General features: G+C 43.8%; 1 protein-coding gene across 1 annotated transcript in view; it reads left to right on the forward strand.

Moving 5' to 3' along the window:
• The first annotated feature begins 4,174 nt into the window (after positions 1 to 4,174).
• Positions 4,175 to 22,168, forward strand: part of ANKFY1 (ankyrin repeat and FYVE domain containing 1) — a 33,079-nt gene continuing 15,085 nt past the window's right edge. Inside the window, exons 1-12 of the mRNA XM_066563743.1 lie at positions 4,175 to 4,190; positions 9,233 to 9,425; positions 10,902 to 11,020; positions 13,354 to 13,489; positions 14,932 to 15,055; positions 16,236 to 16,385; positions 16,871 to 17,036; positions 19,040 to 19,244; positions 19,999 to 20,067; positions 20,803 to 21,002; positions 21,415 to 21,512; positions 21,896 to 22,121. Of these exons, the coding sequence (XP_066419840.1) occupies positions 4,181 to 4,190; positions 9,233 to 9,425; positions 10,902 to 11,020; positions 13,354 to 13,489; positions 14,932 to 15,055; positions 16,236 to 16,385; positions 16,871 to 17,036; positions 19,040 to 19,244; positions 19,999 to 20,067; positions 20,803 to 21,002; positions 21,415 to 21,512; positions 21,896 to 22,121 (1,696 nt within the window). The 5' untranslated portion in view covers positions 4,175 to 4,180. The remainder of the gene's footprint in view (positions 4,191 to 9,232; positions 9,426 to 10,901; positions 11,021 to 13,353; positions 13,490 to 14,931; positions 15,056 to 16,235; positions 16,386 to 16,870; positions 17,037 to 19,039; positions 19,245 to 19,998; positions 20,068 to 20,802; positions 21,003 to 21,414; positions 21,513 to 21,895; positions 22,122 to 22,168) is intronic.

A 22,168-nucleotide genomic window follows, 5' to 3' on the forward strand; every position in this document is an offset into this window, starting at 1 on the left:
TTTTTTTCTTTTTTTTTTTCTTTTTTTTTTCTTTTTTTTTTGGTTTTGGAAATGTGGTCCCTTTTATTTCCCCCATCAGAACTTACAATTTTCCTAATTAAACCCTGAAAGGATTTGCTATCAATTACTTGTGTCTTCTTTTATGATGACCTTTGTAGTCTCAAAGGTGCTTTTTTTTCTTCCCACCCCTTTTTTAAACCCAATTACTCATCCTTCTTGAATTTGGTATAGCAATAAAACTGGCCATGGAGCACCCTTGAGCAGCCTGATGGATTTTTAACTTCCAAGGACTTGAGTGCTTTCACTTGGAAGTTTGGTTGACTAAGTTAGTCCAAGATAGGAATGAGCTGCTTTTTATGGGTGAAATTTTTGGTTTGCCTTTTTCATTGCCTGTTTGTGGGGTGGGGTGTGTGGGGGGGAGGCTTGTTTTTTCTCAAGGTTGAGTTCAAGCATGCACATCTGTAGGCTTTCAAATGACTAACTTCTGGGTTTGGTATCAAAAATAGTTTCCCTCCTTTACTCTTTTCTGTGGCCCTTCATCTGCTTTGCCTTCTACTTCAGAGTTTTCCTCACCTAATGTACAAAGAAGATGGCGATGTATATTTTCATGTAATTTGATTTTTGGAATTCTGTCACCTTCTGTAGTGAGTTCTTCCAAAATATAATTTTTTCCAATAATGATGTGTCAAACTGTCTTGAGTATCACAATAGGAAGGGTACAGTTGTAGCTGGAGCACAACTTACCTGAGCATCATCAACAACACAACACTAGCAAACCTTTGAGGAGTTGGACATGCTGTGCTTCAGCTTGAATAAGGAAAGAGCAAACAAAATACACACCTTTATCCCTATTGTAACCATCTCTGGCCTTCTAGTGAGCAAATACTCATCTCAGAGTATCTGCTCAAAACAGCTTTCAAGCCTTTGACCAAAGAAACTATAGAAGAACTTAAAACTACTCAACTCTTTTCTTTCCACAGCACAGCAGCACCCACTGATAAATCAAGGGTTCCAGTGTCAAAGAGTCAGCTTTGAAGAAGCCTTCAGTCCTAATTTGCTGGCTGGACTCCATTTTATGTTGCTGTGCAACATGCACCTGCTGAAAGGCACATATTGCAGGTTTTGTGAGGGGGATGGGGTGGAAGGAGGTGACAATTGTTAGAGGCAAGGCACCCCTTGGGGACAAAAAGGCATTTAATGTAAGAAGGCTTAGAGGGAAAGGTACTACTTCCTCATATGGGTGGGTTAGATAAACAGGTATGTTTGATACCTGTATTTACATATCTGGAAATGAATTTTTTTGTGAAATCATTAGTTAAATTTGCTTTTAGGTGGCTAGGCTGCTACTGCAGCCAGGCAGGTGCGTGCAGTACTTAATCCCTCAGACACACAGAGCTGATTGGCGTTCCTGTTGGAGCACTTGTCCAAAAGGTCTTCAGAGTGTTTTCTTTTCCACCAGCTGACTGCCCTCTTCCACCTAAAGTTGGGACTGTGCAGAATTTCAGTGGCATGGTGTCATTCTTTCCATTAAAAAAAAGACTGGAAAAAAGCTGATCTTATTAAACCTACCAATGGACTTACTCCCCCACAGGCTGACCTTCCTTTTCAATTTCCACAGTGTATCTAGAACTGAGGCAATTCAGGTATTTGCTGCTTTCAGCAAGTTCAAGAATGGTCTCTGTTTTGTCTTCCAAAGTACCACACACAGTACTCACAGACTCACCTGTACATTCACAAAGTTGTTCAAAGCTTTATGTCTGTGCTCTCCAGAATTCCTGCTTGTTTGTTCTTCAGGAAATGTTTGTCTTGCTTCTGTGATATGGAAGAACTGGGAATTCCACAGCACTGCTCATTGCCCTCTCTGTAAATTCAAATATATATTTGGCTTGCCCAGATGGTTTGTGATCCCACCTGACCCAGATACTCCCCAGGGAGGAGCATTACCGTGGGATACTGCTAAGATCTACAAGCTGCAGGTATGGCTAATGCCCAGTGACTGAATGAAGGAGGCAGCTCAGACTCTGGTGCCAAGTGTCCAGGTTGTAGGAAGCCTTTGGCAGGCAAGGAAATGGCCTATTTCACTTTGCTGTGATCACACTTGGCTCTTTGTTCCTGCCCCACACTGAAAGGGGCACTGGTGGAAAGCTGTTATTGATAAAACCAGATGGGAACAGCACTGAGGAGCTGCAGGATTGACAAGTAGTGTGAGGATTCTTGGTGAACAAGGAAGTAAACCAGCATTCCTCAGTTTTTCTTGTAGCAAGACTTTGTATCTGGTTTGGTTCCTGCAGGGTGCTCAGTTATCACTGTAGGTTCTCCGGGGTTTGTTATCCTGGCTGAGGGTTTGAGCTGATTTTTGCCCCAACACAGGGCATTTGCCCTACATTCCAGATATCTCTGCATCACTGGGGGGAAAGGAAAAGCATCAAATACTAATGAATGTCTAACTAGTGCAGCCATCTTAATTCCTTTTTTTCTGTTTCTCCCTGCTGCACCGGAGAAGATCCCTAAAACTCAGAAGGATTGTCAATTATCACTCTAAAATTCCTTCTGCTGCAGTGCCTGAAAACACTTCTTGGAACTAGATGATCAATAAGCAGAGCACATGAATTCTGAAGTGATTAGAAATGTATTTTGGGCTTTGGGAGGCCGATGTGGGATGGACTCCACTGTGTCTGTACCATCTGGTGCACTGCTCTTGGTGCAGTGCCATCAGTGCACACAGAGCAGCAACACGAGGGATTCTAAACCAAATCAGAAGCTGGACGGGGTTTAGAGAGACTCCTGCAACAGCTTCCTGCCCAGGCAAATCCCCAGAGGAGATTACAATTCCCTTGATGCAAAACATAGCAGTGGTTTGAAATCTGATCCCTGTTGTTACTGTGAAATTAAACTAAATCTGATCGGGGAGCATTAACTTGGTTCCTCACAGTTCCTCAAGAGGATCAATAGCACCATGAGCTGTTGGGTAATTTGCTATACAGCAGAGTCATACACAGCTGTGTAAAATGAGACAGATTGTTTCATGGTATGTCTAGAACTACACTGTGTGGCCTTCCTGGGCCCAGCTCTGGATTTGCTGTTTTATCCAACACCAAGATAAATATGATGCAGAGCAACTTTTCAAAGGTCACTTCACGGTGGAGTCCAGAAAAAATTATATCTGTAAAACAGTACTGTGCATAAAGACTTCAAACGTTTAACTGAAAGTTGCTCCTCAAAGCAAGCAACAAACTTGCTGTTGGACCAGCATGGAGTATTTGGCATTTCAGTTGCATCTAAGCAGGAGCGGTGATGATCAACAACAACAACAGCCGAGGGGGCAGCTGTGTTGTACACGTGGCTGGGAAAACGATCCCGTTCCCGGTACTCGGTCGCTGCCTGCCGAACGCAACCATTCACCCACCGGGCACCAATCCAGTGTCCGGGGGGCACAGATTCAGTGTCCAGGATTGTTGGCTCCGAAACAAAGGCAGGACCTGCAGTGGGGAGGAGCCCCCGTGCCCGAGCCCCCTCGCCGTGGCTCCTGCAGCCCGGGCCGGGCCGGAGGCGCTTTCGGGGCTCGGGACGGCGCTCCTGGGGCAGGTGAGCGGAGGCGATTTCCCCGCTGCTGGGCGGTATTTTCCAGTTCCCCAGCCGTGCCAGTCGCCGCCTCGCTGTTCCCCGCCAGCCCAGCGCTCCGGCCGGGATCACCGGGCGCCTCCTGCAAGGGGGAAGCGCATCCCGGGGCGGCTCCACCTGGCCGCGCTCTGCTCCCGCCGCGGTCCCGGGGCTGCGCCGTGCCGGTGCCGCCGGAGGGGCGGGGAGGAGAGCGGGAGAAGGCGGGAGAAGGAGGGAGAAGGCGGGTGAAGGAGGGATAATGCGGGAGAAGGCGAGAGAAGGAAGTATAACGCGGGCGAAGGCGGGATAACTCCGAGAAGGCGGGATAACGCGGGAGGAGGCGGGACAGCTCGGGAGAAGGCGGGATAACGCCGAAGAAGGCGGGATAAGGCAGGATAACGGGGAGAAGGCGGGATAACTCCGAGAAGGCGGGATAACGAGGCGGGATAACGCGAAGCGAGCGGGACCGTCCCAGCAGCGCGGCCGGTGGCGGCGCTATTGCGCTGCTCTCGCGAGACCCCCGCGCTGTGGCGCTGGGGCGGGCGGCGGCTCTCGCGAGAGCTGCGGCGCCGGAGCCAACATGGCGGAAGGTGAGGGGGGGAGCCCGGGTGAGGGGCCGGGCGGGGCCGGGGGCCGCGGCAGCCGGGGGCCTCCGCCGCTCCCGGGGCACCGCACTGTGAGGCTCCCGCCGCTCTCCCGTGCGGGACGGGCTCGGCCCTGCCCGCGGCGGGCGGGGCGGGCCGCCCCCGAGGTGAGCGGGAGATGGCGGGGGCCGCGGGCGGATACCCCCGGGCGGGGCCGGCTGGTGCGGGCGGCTTTGCCTCTCAGGAGGGCGCTTGGGGTGGCCGTGGGCGGCGGGAACCGGCCGGTAGGTCCCGCCGAGCCCTCCCCGCAGGCTGTGGGTCGGGGGGGCCGCAGGGGCTCCTGCCCGTGTCGTGGGGCTCATCCCGGGGCTCATCCCGGCTTTCCCTGGAGCAGGGCGCGCTGCCGGTGCTGCAGCCTCCGGGCACTTGTGCCGGAGCCCTTTTGTCAGGCTCAGGTGAGGTTTGCAGAGCTCCTGGAGTGCTGCTGTTTTGCTTGAACTGTCAATCTCACCATTCCAATTGATTTAACATAAAGGGATTTGGGAAAAAAAAAAAATGCTTGGATTTTTACAGTTCTGCTCGTTTCTGCAAGATAAGCTTCCTCTTTTTCTTGGGGGAAACGGAGTGTGCAAACGGAGCTGAAATGCTCCAAGTTACAAAGGAAATGAAGTTAGAGTGATGAAAGCAGAGCCTTCAACTCTCGAAGTGCAGCTCTTGGACAGTGGTGAAATTTTAGGAGCACTTGTAGAATATCGACTAAGATGGAGCAGATGCTGCTGGACTGGCATGCATCAGCTGAGAGGATGCTGTGGTCAAGCTGGTTTGATAAGTCCTTAGAGGAATGCCTAACTTCTTAGGTGCTGAAATACCATTGCTTCATATTTAGCTGACCAGCCTCTTGTGCTTGCTTTTAAGCCTTAATGACCCAGTTCTGGAAGGCTTTAGTTGGCTTCAGGTAGTAAAACTTTCTCCAAAGAGACCCTCAAGGATGTAAGGCTCTGGCTTAGGTTCCTCCTTTGCCGAACTAACCTGCAGCTGATACAAGCAAGCTCTGTTTCAGACAATATGTAGTTCTCAGAGATTCTTCCCTGCCTTAAGTAATTCTCTGATCTTTTGGCTGAATAAAGCACATGACCAATGAATGATCCTGTGTGAACTGGAATAACAAGCTGGAGTTGTCACCCTTCTCAGTTCCTTAGGTTGTGTTGGAACAGGGGCTCATTTTGTCCCTGTAAACGAGGTACCTACCTGCAGCCACACTTTTCTCGTTAAGAGCTACACTTGAATCAGCTGAAAAGTGAAAGCTCATTAAGGAAGGGAGCTTGTCAAGTTGTGGTTATTAGCTCAGAAGCCAAGTGCTTCTCATAAGGAAGTGTTGCCTCTGCCTAGAATAATCCTGCATCGATTTATTGCAATTGCTACCTGCAGATTGACTGAACATCTTACTGTGTAATTTCTGGGTTCTGTACTGCTAATACAGGAGGTTTGCATGCAGGCATGGGTAAGAATTGTTGGATTAATCCTTGGGTGTAAAGAAGCAGTAGCTGTAGAGCTTTGGGGTGGTAAAGATCAAAAATAAGCAAAAGTGAGGAGGAACCAGAAAGCAGTGTCCTGTACATCCTTGGGAGATAAGGGTCTCAGTGTGGAGCAGTGGAGGGGGTAAGGAAATAATTTGGTTTTCTGAAATATTTCACTCAGTTCCACTTTGTAAGGAAACAAAGTTTATCTGTGTGGCTTCTGGGACTGCTTTTGATGGGTGAAATGGGCTGTGTGATGGGTTCCACTAGAGCCTCCCTCTAATTTTTGATATGTGCTATCTGTCTCCTTATTGCCTTTTGCCTCCCCATTTGCATTCACCTATTTGCTCCCGAGTACTTCTGTGCATTGTCCTGGAAGAAAATGACAGTAGCCTTTCCTGAAATCCTCTTCAAAGCCTTTGATATGAGATATAAACTTCTGCCAGTTCACGAGATGCTGATCAGTCTGCCAGAAAGCTGTTAACAAAAGCTACTCTTACTTACCTGGACTGTGGCTCAGAAGAGGCATTTTGTGTTTTCTGCTCTGTTGAGCCCAGGCATCCTCCTCACTGAGGCTTTGGGGTTGGTGTTTAGCCAGAGGTTAATGGTACCTGACTCAGCCTGTCCTTTCAGTGTCTTGAGGCAAGGCAAGGACCATCATTGAGAGTGTGTGTGTGTGTCTGCAGTAATTGTGTCTTTTATTTGTTCACTCCTTAAGTGAGCAGTTTATAGGGAAAACTGAGCCTTTGCTCTTGTGCTGTAAATGTTGATTAACTGGACCTTGAGAACTCTCTTGAATGTGCATTTGAAATGTGCTGTAAGATCAAACACTGTCCTCAAGTCTAGCTACTGCACAACATGTGTGCAGGTTGTCATGTAGAATAAGAGAAACTTTTTATTTTACAGTTCTTGCAGTTGGTACAGTAAGCAAATACCTGTCAGCCCTTCTCACTGAGTTTGCAGGAAGCATATGGTGTCAGTGTGAAAGCAAGAGTTCCCAAAGCTTTGGTTCTTGGAGGTACTTTCACTGCTGCTGGGGATTGTCTGGGATTGCCCTGAGAGCAGCAGTGATGAGCTGGATTGTTGGTCATGCACAAAGCTCCAGCTGCTGCTGTTTGGGGGTTTAAGGTAATTCTGCATTGTATCCTAGTGATCTCAGGCTAATTTGGAGCTAGTGAGCTGACTTTGGTAAAATGACAGTCTTTATGAAGGTATGAATTCTTTATTCCCACCTTTGCACTCACATGGTTTGGTGGAAGACGCAGGATTTCTGTAGGGTGGTGCATGCAATGAGCTTCATTAGGCAGCTTCGTATTCCTAGCATTTGAATTTGTATGCCATCTAAAAATCTTTCTGGATAAACAGTGGTGCTGTTCATACACTAATTTTTGGTGCAGTTCTCAGTGTCTTTTGCTCTGGGCTCCTGTCAGACTCCTGCTCTAACAGTAGGACTTGCTTTGTGCCCCAACACCATCCTTATGGAGAAATGAGGAAGGAGTAGTTGCTCAAGGGACATGTCCTTCTAGTTCTGGGAACACCAAAACTGCATTCATCTTCACATAGAAACACTGACCACAGCAGGATTTCAAACCCTCCTGGAGGCTTGGTGTGGTGCTGATGGCACAATTCTGAAATCAGAGCATATTTCAGTAGAAAGAGAAAGGTATCCCAAAGGAGGTGGTATCTCTGAAATTTTGAAGGATGAAGTTAATAAAAAGACTGTTGAAGGAAGTACCTGCCAAACCTGCTTATGTAGCATTAACTGAAAAATTAAATGGGATATGTTGCCTTTTGTTTACCCATTACAAAAGTTGTTAAGCTAAGAGAATTCTGAGGCAGCATTTGCTGCAGGGTCTGTAGAGGACAGGCTAAACAAGGTCCTCTGTCTGCAGCAGAGGCACAGACTGGTGCTCTGCCCTGGGGACCTGTGTCCCAGCAGGGCCAAGGTCAGCTGCACTGTGGAACTTTTCTGCAGGAGCAAGAAGAAAACACCGATCAACAGAGCTCAGTTTCTCCTTGTTTGTACTAGTGATGTTTAGTAAATATTTTAGAAAAGTCTTTGAAATATGAATTCCTGGCTAGTAGGGAGTAATCTTGTAGGAACTTTCCCACCTAAAATCACTGGTTAGCATCCAAATTTATCCTATCCCTGCCCCCTCTTATTTTAGGATTGGTCTGGGATTTGGCCTTACTTGAAAAATCAACTTAATGATAGGGGGAAGATAATGAAGCCCTGTGATTGATAGCAAACATACAGTTTTTGCAACTAATCCATAAATAAGCACTTATAAGTTGGATTTGTTTTAAATACCTGTACAGCTGTTTCCTTCCAACAGTGAGGTGTAGAGGTTTTTAATGGGGGTGGCCTGGGTTGATTTACCCCAGCATGTTGTGGAGTGGCCAGTTAAGTGTGGTGGAAAAATGGGATGGAAATACCTGTTCAAGGATCAGATTCCCAGTGCTCTTGCTTTGCTGATCCTGAGCTGGAATAGCCATCATGGACTTGGCTCCATTTGTGATGCCTTAGCAGTGGAGTGCCTCCAGTGGAGGAGTGTGTGTGCCAGCAGGAAATAGTTTTATATACTTTTGACCGGCCTTTAGCACATGGATTCTGGGGACAATCTGTTTTCCACTCTGGCCATTTTTGGGGAGTTTCTTAGCTGACAGGTTGAGGAGTTCTAAACAGCTCAGTTAAATACTCTGAGGTAGATATAGTGTTTTAGCAGCTGTTCTGATGCTTATTTGTGGTTTAAGTATCAGCTGAAAAGTCAAACAGCATCTTAACTAGGCTGAAAAAATGAGTAAGAACCAAAGACTTAGTTCTCATAATTCCCACAGAAATGGACTCCGTGGCTTTAGGAACTTTATGGCATTTCTAACAAAACAGAATTCAGAACTTTCTTTGTAAGTGGCTTTTATCACTGTTAGGATTTTTCAATGTGTTTATGAAAATGATACAAAATAGAAGGTTTAATAGTGGGGGTGAGATGCTTTGGAAGAGGAGGGACCTCCTTGGAGTCTTGTAATGAAACAATGTGTGCAATCTGAGGGTGAAATTACCTGTGGTGTTTGTGAGGGTCCCCAGGATGAGGTGAGAGATGGGAATTTGACTCCATGTTCTCGGAAGGCTGATTTATTATTTTATAATATTATATTATATTACAAGAATGCTATACTAAAACTATACTGAAGAAAGAGAAAGGATACATCAGAAAGCTTAACAAGAATGAATAATAAAAACTCATGACTGACTCAGAGAGTCCAAGACAGCTGATGGTGATTGGTCATTAATGAAAACAATTCACATGGAACCAATCAAACATTCACCTGTTGGTAAATAATGTCCAGACCACATTCCAAAGCAATCAGATAATTATTGTTTTCATTCTTCTCTGAGACTTCTTAGCTTCCCAGGAGAAAATCCTGGGCAAAGAGGATTTTTCAGAAAATATCATGGTGACAATTACCCTCAGATGCCAGACAGAGGTGTGCATCTCTCTTAGCCTTGCAGTAACACTGTGTGCCTTGCAGAGGAGGTGGCCAAGCTGGAAAAGCACCTGCTGCTCCTCCGCCAGGAGTATGTGAAGCTGCAGAAGAAACTTGTTGATACAGAAAGGAGGTGCAGCCTTCTGGCTGTGGAGGCCAACCAGGACAATGCCAGCGACACCTTCATCAGTCGGCTTCTGGCCATTGTGGCTGAGCTCTACCAGCAGGAGCAGTACAGGTAAGGAGCCCCCTCTGGGCAAGGGGAATTGATTACAGGAACCTTTGGTTTTATTGACTGCACAGGGTCCTGCTCTTAGACAAGGAAAATTCTTTGCTGCTGGGTTTGAACAGAGTCCTAAGTTGCAGTTGTAGATGGAAGAGCATGCCAAGGTTGTGGCATGCTGAATTCTTGAAGTGAGAGCTCTAAGCAGAAGTTCAGAGAAAACTAACCACAATCACTGTCAGCAGCAAAGCTTGCTTTGAAGAGAAGGAGTTTTGAACTGAACCATACTTAATTGATGGATTAATTACACAATGTCTGGAAAAACTGTTCCTTTCTTGAAAGGCTTTGTCCTAAAACGTTTCCAGTGCTGTATTCCTGTTGTGTGTGAAGAAGCCTGAATTATTTGGCTTGCCTAGTTTTGTTAGTGATGTATGTGACTTAGTGATACAATGTATTTTTGAATCTCAACACAAAATTATAGTTAATAGTTTCTTTTCCATAGGCACACTAAGGATCCCTTCCATGTTCTAGATCCCTGAGCTGATTAAGATCTGAGACTACTACAATATTTATCAGTTTATTTGCTGTTACTGAAAGCAATGCCAATATAGTAAAGGAGTTTGGTCATGTAAGGGCAAATCCATTTTAGTTAAGATTTCCTTGCACCAGCATCTCTTCCTGAGCCTGAGAAAAGGCTCTGTGCTTGCAAGAGCTTACTGTAGCCTGCTGGGTAAAAGATCTGTTAGGTAGTATATGTCAGAATAGTTGGAGCACTTTATTTCTGTTCATCTTCTTAGCTTTAAAGGCATTGAATAGTTGTCTCAAAGGGCCTACATATCACAGAATGAGAAAAGTAGCAGGTCCCAGTGTAGGTTTCATTAGGGAACATCTCTGTGTGCTGTAGTTTATAGCAGTGCTTTGATTTGGAAAATGGTCTGGAAAGCACACCTGCACAGTCAGAACATGTGCAAGCCATGGGATTTCCAAATGAGCAGGGCAAGTGGATAACCTGGTGTAAAGGGTCAGGATGAAATGGGTGTTCTTGCCAGCTGGTCTTCTGGGAACTGGGGATTCTGCCTTGCACTCAGCCTCCTGTCAAACAGCATTGTTCTCTTGCTGGTCTTGCCTGAAAGCATTGCTGCTCAGCTGACAGTATTGGTATGGACACTGTGACATAAATATTTAACTTCAACATTGTTGGCTTTTCCTAACTTCTACAATAATTCTCTTGCTGTTTATTCTGAAATGGTTTAAAAAGCCAAACCAACCAAGCACTTGAAGTATGAATGACTCATTGCACTTCTCCCTAGAAAAATATGAATTGTCATTTGACAACATGTTCTGCTTAACCAGTTGTGTTTTAATGTCTCAAACAACTCGAACCTGAATATGGATACCCAGATACAGATACCATGGAGATGCTGAATCTATTCATATCTAGGTGCAGGAGAAGTCTGCATAATACATGGTTGTGGTTTTTTCTCCTCTCAGTGATCTGAAGATAAAGGTTGGGGACAAGCACATCCGTGCTCACAAATTTGTCCTGGCGGCGCGCAGCGATTCGTGGAGCCTTGCCAACCTTGCCTCAACAGAGGAGCTGGATCTGTCAGGTCAGTCACTGCTGAGTAATGTGATGCCTCAGTTGTCTTTAGGGTGACTTGTGAAAGGGCCTGTTGGGAGAAGGTTACTGAAGTGCCTTCCAGTCTGCTGCTGAGCACTAAAAGTGGTGCTCGATCTGCTGATTACCGAGCTCTCTTTCTGGAGTGGTAGTGAGCTTGTGAAGTGGGTGCTAGTGGTAGTTCAATCAATAACCTGCCTTCTTTCTCTTTAACAAACAGGGGTTGAGATTGGTGGCCTGTTTGTCTTTTCTAGAGTCAACTAAACATAATGAAAAACAAATCTATATGGAGGAGCTTGACTTCTTCCTTTTTGAGGAAGGACAGGGCTTTTTGAGGTAGTGTGCATAATTTCTCTGAAGCGTGTCATGGAAATACCTTGCTGCTTGTTAACACGGTGTGTGTGGGAAGTGAATGCAAGTACTGATGTGTTCTTGAAATTGTTTGCTTTGGCACTTTGATACCTTTGTAAAACAGGTGAGGAAGAGAACTTTTCTAACAGACCATCTTCTACACGAGTGTTTTGTTCTGTTGTAGCTGTTTCTTGCATGTACTTACACTGGGCAGTGCTTCTGCAGGTTGAACCTCTCAAAAGGCTTTTCTGTACTTAACAGTGTAGGAGAGCCCTATACAATTAATTAGTGAGCAATAAAACCAGGTCTGGAGTTAAGCAGGCTTGCTGACTGGCATGTTGAATGTTAAGCATTGGCTTCACGTTCTGCACTTAATCTCATAGTGAATTCTAAGTGCAGACAAACTGGAAAGCAGCAAGTCACAGCAAGCTGGTTTTATGGGACAGCACAGGCTTCCTTGCAACACCATTGGTGGATCCTTCTGCAGCCACAAGAAAACAGATGCCAAGGAGTTTTGAAACTCTGAAACTGTGCTAACAAAAATAATTACTAAAAAGCTCTTATGTTAATTGTAGTGTCATTACAAGTGGCAGTCCAAAGCATTTCTAGGTCCACATCTAAGCTAGTCTGAGAATCTGAAATGTAACTGCTGTCTTATATGTTTAACAATGCAAACACTGCTTAAATATGTGTTAGTAAATGATACTTTCCACTGTAAAATTGCATTATTGATTAAAAAAATTGATAAATGGCACAAGGATTAGCTTATGAAGTAACTGGAGGAAGATACAAGCTGTTCCCTGCAAATTGTTTTCTTAAGGGGTTCTCTTAAGAATTTGCAGGCTAAGATTGCCTGAATCTTATCTTCAGAATGCAGGCAGCATTTGAGATTGAGCACTTTTAGAGTTCATGTAATCTGTAGAATTTTCTAATCTTTAAAAGAGTAGAAAGACATGAACACATGTTCTCTTATTGAGAGGGAGAAAATGCACTCTTACCTCTGCCAAGGCAGAGCTGATAGTACATCTCAAGTAGGCTCTCTGATTGCTTTGAGTTTGGCAAAAAATACTTGTCTTACTAAACCCTGTGATTCCTGAGAGGCAGTCTGCATGCCAAGTACTTCTACTACTCTGAGATAATCTGGGCCAACCCTCCATCTGAAGGAGATGTTTTAGGATGGGTATTTCGGGTTCTTTAAGGTTTTTCATTCAAAATATTTTTTTAAAGAACAAAGCAGCTCAAAGAACTAAGGTTAATTTTTAAAATGGATGGTATTTCTGTTGTGATTGGTCTGATCTTCTGAAGTTATTCTTATCTACATCCTTGTAAGATGGATTGTCATTTTAATTGTGAGTGAGTGACAAAGGTTCTTGGCCACTGGGCTTGTGTAGTGTCCCACGGTGTGATTTTCTGGTTTTCTCACTGTATAAAAGCATCAGTTTGTGATCAGTCTTGTAAAGACCTGAAATCTAACCAGCTTCTTAAACTGGATTTTTTGTACTTCTCCTAGAAATGGCTACCAGCAGTTTGAAATGCTTTGTAGTTACTACCCAAGTGTAACAAGGTGTAAGTACCTTGCTTGGAATGCAGCAGTTCATAACATATGGCTGTTAAATTAAAAAGGGCTTTGTTCCTGCCAGGTGTGGATGTGCATTGGGCCATATGTGAGGGACCAAGGACTTTATAAGGGCCCTTAAATGTGCAGCACTGGTGTAGCAGGTAGATGTTACAGTGCTCCCTGCATTCTGCACAGTGGCACAGTGTAAGGAGGTTTTCCTGCTTGGTGCCAGCACTGTTACTCAACTTCTGACCAATTTCACTCATTTTGACATTTTGAACAAAGTACAGTTTCAAAACAAGACTGTCTTTTTCTTTTTATGGTAGCTGTGACTTTTAGAAGTCAAAGGAATAGCAACTACTAGGATATGTGATTGTTTTTAAGTATTTTATTAATCCTGTTGCTCCCTGTTCCAGATGCTGACCCAGAGGTAACCATGGCAATGCTGAGGTGGATCTACACAGATGAACTTGAGCTAAGAGAAGATGATATCTTCTTGACAGAGCTCATGAAATTAGCTAATAAATTTCAGCTCCAGCTGCTTAGGGAAAGGTGAGTCTTAGTAAATATACTTCAACTCTTAAACCTTGTTTGAGCAGAAATAAGATGATAGCTGCTGGCAATAGGATAAAATTATGCTTTTTCAAAGTCTTGAGCTTTTAATAATACAGCATGTCATTCAGTTTATCAGGGGAAATGAAGCATTGCACTAGAGTTAAACTGTAGCACACTTCTCATAGGTTTTATGTTTACTTTTCAGTTCTTCTCCCAGCCAAACTAATAACTCTAATCTGGTGTTGAGAGATCAGTAGGATAGCATCAGGTTCAGGAAAGTTGCAAGAAAGGAATTGTTAGAGAATGCTAGGATGAATCAATGGCAATTAGTTTGCAGTATTAAAGTGGCACAGGTGTAATTTTTGTAACTTCTGTGCATTTTGTGCAACCTTTCTTCAGAAATAAGGTTAGTGTAACAGTATGGTGCTTCCCCAGTCTGAGACTGATTACACTGAGGCACTAGGGGCTGTGTTGTTATCTTCAACTCTTTGGGGTGTTCTAAACCGTTTAGAGTCAGTGAGAAGCCTGAATGTACAAATTGAAACCTCCTCAAGTTGTGTGCAACTTCAAAGCCTTCAATTTAGTCAAAGTACCCTTTGATAGAATAATCCTTTGCCCAAGGGATGTCTGTAGCAGTACATGACATTCATAAGCTGTGATTTGTGTGCCTTCAATGTGAAGCAACTAAATTGCTGTCAAGTGTTCTGACCAGAGGAGTTGAAATCTGTAAGGCCAATGCTAAAACTGCTTCAAGCCTTGTACCAGCCTGAAAGCTGCCCTTTTGTTGTGCTGTGAACTTAGCACTTGTCTGGTCAGTAGTCCAGTGACAGGCCGTGTGTAGGATGCCATTCATAATTATGAGATGTTTTTGTAGGTATAGAATCACTGAATAATGGAATTGTTTAGGCTGGAGAAGACCACTAAGATAAGGTGGCCAAGAGCCCAGCAGTGCCAAATCCATCATTAACTACATCCCCAGGTGCCACATCTACACATCTGTGAAATCCTGCAGGGATGGTGACTCCACCCTGCCCCAGGCAGCCTGTGCCAGTGCCTGGGTACCCTTGCAGTGAAGACATTTCTCCTAATCTCCAACCTCAACAGCCCCTGCTTGTGATCACTGTAGTACATCTTCCCTACTTCATGGCAGTGAATGAACTGCAGTTTGTGCCCTTGGGAGAGCTGGGATGGATCTCTACTTGCACATCCTGCAGTGTGGTGTTATCATGGGACCTTGGCTAGGTGGATTCTGATAGAAGTCTGCTCTTGGGGGAGGTGTCTTCTAGGGCTGCTGATGAAAGTATATTTATGCAGTTCGGCCTTCTAGTAAAGCTAGTCCACGCCATATTCTGCCAGCATCAATGAAAAACAGTGTTAGGACTCTGTTACAGTAAGTAAAGCTTTTTGATTACTGACCACTGGCTTTCCTGTTTTGACAGATGTGAAAAAGGAGTGATGTCACTGGTTAATGTCAGGAACTGCATCCGTTTCTATCAGACTGCTGAAGAGCTCAGTGCCAGCACCCTCCTCAACTACTGTGCTGAGATCATTGCTAGCCACTGGGTGAGTCCTGGCACGAGGAAGCAAGATGAGAAATGTTTGCATATTCCAGAAAGTCAGTGGGAGGATTTTGCTTACCTTACCACACTGTCTGACCTCTGGTAGTTGGTCAATTGTCCTGAGAACATCTTAGTGAGGAGGAGTCACTTCTACCCAAAGACTTGTTCTGTTGGTTGGAAATACTTCACTGTACAAAGTGTCTCAGTTTCCTAAACATGAAGAAGATACAAGGGCCTGTCTCCTAATAAACAAGAGGGTTGTTTATCAAATCTGGGCTTCAAAGTGTTTATAAGTTCATCCATAGTTGGTCTCTGTCTATGGAGATCACAAATCCCAGGCCTGCTTTTACTTCTAAAAATAGTTCATGGAAGCCAGGGCAATTTATCTTGTGTAATGGAGAGAGAGGCAGCCAGTCTTGCAACCAACTTGGAAGTTTCACTTGCTCTGATCTCTTATTTTGAGGAAAGTTTGATTAACTGAGTAATGAATTAGCCTTTAAAATAAGACTTGTCAGCAGTAGACTTGAGGGGGGCTTTAGGTTTTTCTAAATCTAAAATGCATACTCTAGATGTGGAGGTTTCTTTCCTTGGCTAATCTGAAGACAGAGGGAAGTGTTTTAATATGTTAATACATAAAAAAAGATTTTTATATGTGAACCTGTGGGTCAGCAGTTTTAACTCTTGACTTTCTACTTGACTCCTAAGTTTTGATGCTTACCTCTACCTGGAAATGCAGTTGCTTCTGTTTAGTCAAAGAGCACTAACTTAGACCTAAGATATTTTCATTCCTAAGCTTCTGTTTACTTTTATTCATAATTTTATGAATCAGTCTTCAATAGTTGTAGGACTTTTTGTAAGTGTTAAGAATAAGTTAGTAGAGGATTATTTTAAAAACTGGACGTTAATCCACCATAGTAGCATTAAAATGCTACTTTTCCATGTCTGTAGACAAAGGAATAAAAATTTCACTAACTGATCTTGATACTAAAGTGCAAGATTTGAAACTTCCTGATTGTTTCTTCCTAATCTTAAAAGACTATATGGGATTGTTCTTGCCAAAATGTTATCCAAATTGAACTTTTAACCGAACTTGTTTTGTGAACTTGAGAATTACATTGTGCAATGCCTTGTCCATAAATAAAACAGGAGTGTTGCTTACCCTTCTCTTTTTGAACTGCTCCTAGGATGACTTGCGTAAAGAAGACTTCAGCAGCATGAGTGCTCAGCTGTTGTATAAAATGTTCAAGTCCAAGACAGAATATCCCTTGCATAAGGCCATTAAAGTTGAGAGAGAAGATGTAGTCTTTTTGTATCTTATTGAAATGGATTCTCAGGTACAGTGAGACTGACTTGATCTATCTAGAATTTGATGTTTCAAATAACCAGTTCCTAAGTTCCAGTCTGAACCTTGTTAGTGATTTTTGTCACCAATTCTTATTTGCATGTTTAGCATTGCCACAGCTACTTCTGTGTCTGTAATGGAGATCTATCTAGCAGTAGCTACACAAGGACATAATTTAGAAGTGATTCATAATGCTTAAAACATCTTGCATGCAACAGAATATATCTAATAAAATCCATTACCTGATATTGCTATGCCCATTTAAAGCTGAGTGGTTATAATAGACAACTCTGCTGCATCGTGGCAGTTCAGTAAGAATCATTTCCTTGAACAACTTTTCTGTTGAAAGCTGAAGTAAAAGCTTGTTCTGCTTGGATGAAAACTCCAAACAAATAGCAAATAAATTGTCCCCCAACAAAGGGCAGGGAATAATTATTCAAATACTTTTAATGGCAGTTGGCTGTGTTTTTGTTGTAGCTTCCTGGGAAGCTCAATGAATTGGATCACAATGGAGATCTTGCTCTGGATCTAGCCCTGGCCCAAAGATTGGAGAGTATTGCAACTACACTGGTCAACTACAAGGCTGATGTAGATAGGGCAGACAAGAGAGGCTGGAGTCTGCTCCATAAAGCCATCCAGAGAGGTAAGTAGATGGGATGTGAAGCTGTATTAACTTCCAGTTGTTCCCAGTGTGGAATATATATTTCAAAGTCTATTCCTGTGTCATGTTGTAGTTGGCATGGCAGTTAGAAAATTGTAGTGAAGTATGAACTTTGTCCTGTTGTGGTTTTTTTGTTGTTTTTTTGACACAAAAGCAAACAGACTGATACTTGAGATCTGAGAACCAGTCTGCTGGCTGGGAAACTTATGCTGTGTGAAATCCAGGTGCAATCTAGTATAACATTGCCTGCTAAAAGAAGACACACAGGCAGACACTGGGAGTATTCTAATGTGACAGTATTCTTTCTGACAAAGAGTTGAATTGGGCACCACAACATAAGGGTCACAAAGATGAAGTCTTTCCCTAGACTTGGGTTGAATGCAGCATATTCCTCTTTGAGGTATGGTTAACAGTGAGGGTCCTCACTACTGCACAGCAGTTTCAGAAGAGGAAAATCTGACTGAAAGAAGGTGAGGATCAGGTGGAGGTACCTCTGTCCAGCCTAAATATTTTCAAAGCTGCAGTGCAGTTATCAGAGTAGAATCTGAGTACAACTACATGATTATGTTGAGCTGTTCTCCACCTTAGAGTGGAAAATGCATCTGATGAGAACTGGAGCCCAGCAGGTTCTGGTTGCCATGGCCACAGTACTGTGAAGGGTTTGGATCAGCAGCATCTTGGCCTGTGGTCAAAGTGTGGTAAAAATCTGCAGCAAACACCTTGTGCTGCTCCTTATTTCTGCAGTGTCTTTGGCAGCTCTGTTCCAGAAAGTTTATTTCTAGCACCAAACTGTCTAAAGTAAAGAAAGAAGTTGGGAGCTGTATTTTAAGTTCACAAAATTTGAATTAATCTCCTACATGTCTGAACAGGGTGATACTGGCATCTGATCCTGTGAGTGAGACTTCAGCTGCAGGAGTAGGAGACACTGTAGGCATAGGTCAGTGTGTGGTGGCTGCAGCCCTAGAAAACACTGGATTTCCAGCAGGCTGCTCTTCATTCTTACTACTGGCATTTGTCTCTAGTTCTAATGTCTGCTTTCAGTCTGAGCTAGAGCTCTGAGAATAAACACTTGCTTTTCAGTAACCACAGCTTCAGTGAATTAATCACAGTTAACAATCACATGTTCTGGAAATGGAGCTGAAGCAAACTGTCTGCACTTGCCACATGATTCTTACTACTTATGATCACTGAAAAGTGGGGGAATGTTTGATATGGAAATCAGAAAATGGGACTTCTGTTTTTGTTGGCAGAGATAATCCAGCACTATAGATTGAAAGACTGTTCTTTGTTCTCTGATCTTGCATTCAGGCCAAGCAAAATGTGAATATGTCTCTGCAAAGTAGCCTTTGAAGCAGGGGCAGCTAGTATTTTCCTGAAGTTACACTTTGCATTGTTGTTTCAAGTTCAAGGTTTCATGTGTTGAAGTGGGTCTAATCAAGAAGGAGTTTTGGGAATGCTGTGCATGGTGGGTGTGCACTGCTGAAGCCCTTTACCCTGTGTATGCACAAGGGCCTGAATTTCCAAGAGCAAAGGCAGTGTTATTACTTGTTTATGTGGTAACACTTGATAGACTGACTTGAACTGGAAACTTTTGGCTAGTGCCTTGGAATAGTACCTGTTGTTCAAAAAAGACTTTTGTGTTTAGTAGCACAGTTTGTCCAATGTTTTATTAAAGCAACAGTGGATTTATCTTGATAGAGGAATGAGCAAAGTCAGTATCTCTATAACAGTAAGCTGGTGTGAGAGCTTGAGTCACAGGTAACCTTGGGCAAAACACTTTTTCCAAGGGCTTGTTGTGAAATATTTTAATCCTGACTTTGCTGTGAAGCATTGTTGAGGTTGCCTGTTGCTGGGGCATTCTAGGAGCAGATATTGTGTTGGAATGAATGTATGGTATGGAGTGAAGTCATGTGCACCTGGTTCCTGGAGTATAAAATATATAGGCTGCATATATCCATTAATAACCTTGTTTTGTTTGACAAAAGGAGATAAATTTGCTGCAAACTTTCTCATTAAAAATGGTGCCCGTGTGAATGCTGCTACACTGGGAGAGCAGGAGACTCCTCTGCACCTTGTGGCATCCTACAGCCCCAAGAAGCACTCACCAGATGTCATGGCAGAGATGGCACAGATTGCACAGTCCCTCCTGCAGGCAGGAGCCAATCCAAACATGCAGGACAACAAAGGCAGGTAAATACTGGGGGAAGCAAAGGGCTGTTACACTGTTCCAGTGTAACAGACAATGCTGTGGTGATCAGATGCAGCCTCCTAAGAACCTGTTCAGGTCTTGCAGCAAAGTACAGCTGATACTGGAAGCAGGAGCTCATTTACCCAATTTGAGACTTGTTGGTAGCACTCAAAGTAGAAAACTCTGCAGGCTGAATGGTACCTTGTCATGGCAAATTAAACACAGCCCAGCTACAGAAAGCTGGGGTGAGTTGATAGTGTTAGAACACATGGAATACAGTTAAATTGCCTTTATTGAGTCACTGAATGATAAAAGCTAACTAAGATGACAAATAGTATACCTGAAGCTGTCAGGAAAACCAAAATGTTCTCAAAAATGCCAGTGTGTTTCTGCAGTGTGTTTGTCTGAAGTGTAGGGACTGTAAGTTTTTTCACAGGTTAGGTTAGGCTGGCAAGCAAGTTTATAAAATAATATAGAAGACTTGGAATGTATCAGCTGCATGATTCTGATAGGTGAAGCTGTTGTGCTTCTTCCTTTAAAGTTACTTCTTACATTAATGAGTTCCTTACTACCAAATTAATTGGAGTCATGTTCACTAAAAGTTTAGATTTCTCTTTCTTTTATGAAATGCTTGTGCCCTTCTCCTTTAAGCAGGGATGAAAGCCTGTAGTTCTCTAGGGGCATGTTGGTGGCTGGGGCCAGAGTCTGCAGTGTCCCACTCATTCCTGCTGTGACTGTTCTCTGCTCCAATTCCAGGACCCCCTTGCACGTGTCCATTGTGGTCAGGAATGAGCCTGTGTTCAGCCAGCTCCTGCAGTGCAAGCAGTAAGTCTCACATGAATGTAAAATGCACTGAGGTTACCTTGGACAGTGAAAATGTGAAAACTGGTTTAACAACTCTTCTGTGCCTTTTCGCCTTATAGTAAGAGTAGTAAGAACTTAGGATGCAAAAGTGTAAAGGCTTTGCATAAGTGAGGTGCTAAAACCATATCAGAAGCCATCTAAGTTTTTACCCTGCTGAAGCAGCAAAGTAAAGAAGCAGCAAACTGCATCTCTGTGTTTTATAAAGAGACTGAAATAATTCCAGAGGTGAAGGTTGATTTGTAGTGGAGCTAAAAGGAGTAATAACACTCTTGAAATATCTCAATATATTCATGAGTTCAACTTGGGTTCTGCTTACAGGTGACTTCTTAGGGTGATGAAGTAGAAGACTTCATTTGACTCAGTAAATTGCAGCTGAATTTGCAGCTCTTGTGCACAGCTACACAAGGGAATTTGCCTCTTTGTTACACCTGGTGGGAGCCCAAATCTACCAGGGATTCTACACTTCCCTAGGAGCAATGAGCCTGAATCTAGTAGTCACTGAATGGTGCTGTGGTTCTTTCAGAGTATTCACAAATTCTCTGAAGTAACTGGATCTACAGTAGCTTCTTAGCAAGCAAAAGTGGTCAGAGAGGTATGAGATGAGCTAGTACAGCTGTTCAGACACTTGGAACTTCAGCTGTGTTGGGGAACCACTTTTTAAGGTATAAGTTGGGGGACACTAACTCTTATTTTTAGGCTAGACTTGGAGCTGAAGGATCATGAAGGCAGCACAGCTCTGTGGCTTGCAGTCCAGTATATCACTGTATCATCTGATCAGTCTGTGAACCCTTTTGAGGATGCCCCTGTTGTGAATGGAACCTCGTTTGATGAGAACAGTTTTGCAGCAAGGTTGATCCAGCGAGGCAGCAATACAGATGCTCCAGACACACTAACAGGTAAACCAGAGGTTTGTATTTCATTGTAGGTGGAAGGCTTGTGTTAATTGCTTAATGCTGACTGCACTTGGAGGAGATGCATGAGGTTTCAGCAGCAATTGCTCCATAATAAATGCTAGGTGGAGTTGCTTTACACAGAGCTGGTGCACTGACAAGCTGAGATGGGCTTGCAGGAAGTAACAGAAAATCTGGACTCCTTGCCAGGTTCTGATACCCTCTTTACAATTTCAAGGTGTGTAATCACTAAATGGAAGTGCATGTGACAAGTGGAAGGGGCTACTACCAGCCCTAGTACCAAGGGTTTTCCTTGTTAACTTCAAAGTGTAATGTTGTAAGGTGGTGGGGAAGGTGTTAGCACAATTGTTAGTATCAAAGTGTGGTTGGAATAACAGTGTCCATGGTTTTTCTTTAGGAAACTGCTTGCTTCAGAGAGCAGCTGGTGCAGGAAATGAGGCAGCTTCTCTCTTCCTAGCAACTCATGGAGCAAAAGTCAACCACCAAAACAAATGGGTAAAAGCAGAAACTTAGTCTGAAAGTTTCCTTACTTCTCTTCAAAAATAAGATAGCAGAGATCTCTTATAGCTAAGCCGTAGCTTAAAGCAAGTTGGAGCACTTGGTGAACCTTTACATGTTTTCAGGTATTTACTAGTGACCACTTGCATTCTTGTGGCACTGTTCTTGTAGAATCACCAGCTGTTAACATGCTTTTAGCACTTACTGCAGTGCCTGGTATTAAAATCCTTAGTAAAAGCTAACTCATGTAGTTTGGAACTCCTAACGGGCTTCAGCTACTAGGAGTGAAACTCTTCACACCAGCTCTTGTAGTTTTAATAGTTTAAAAGTTGCTTCTCTTCATGTCTCAAGCTGTTAACCCAGCACCTTGTTTATTAAAGGGAGAAACCCCACTGCACACAGCCTGCAGGCATGGCCTAGCAAACCTGACAGCAGAACTCCTGCAGCAAGGAGCCAATCCCAACATCCAGACAGCAGAAGCAGTGCCTGGGCAGAAGGATGCACCTGCTCCTCCATCAGCAGAGAATGTTCATCTGCAAACTCCCCTTCACATGGCTATTGCTTACAATCACCCAGATGTGGTGTCAGTCATCCTAGAACAAAAAGGTGGGTGTCCAGACTTGAGGCTGCAGTGAATTGCTGTGTCAGGATGG

Source organism: Molothrus aeneus, chromosome 20, assembly GCF_037042795.1.
Source record: "Molothrus aeneus isolate 106 chromosome 20, BPBGC_Maene_1.0, whole genome shotgun sequence".
Lineage (NCBI taxonomy): Eukaryota > Metazoa > Chordata > Aves > Passeriformes > Icteridae > Molothrus > Molothrus aeneus.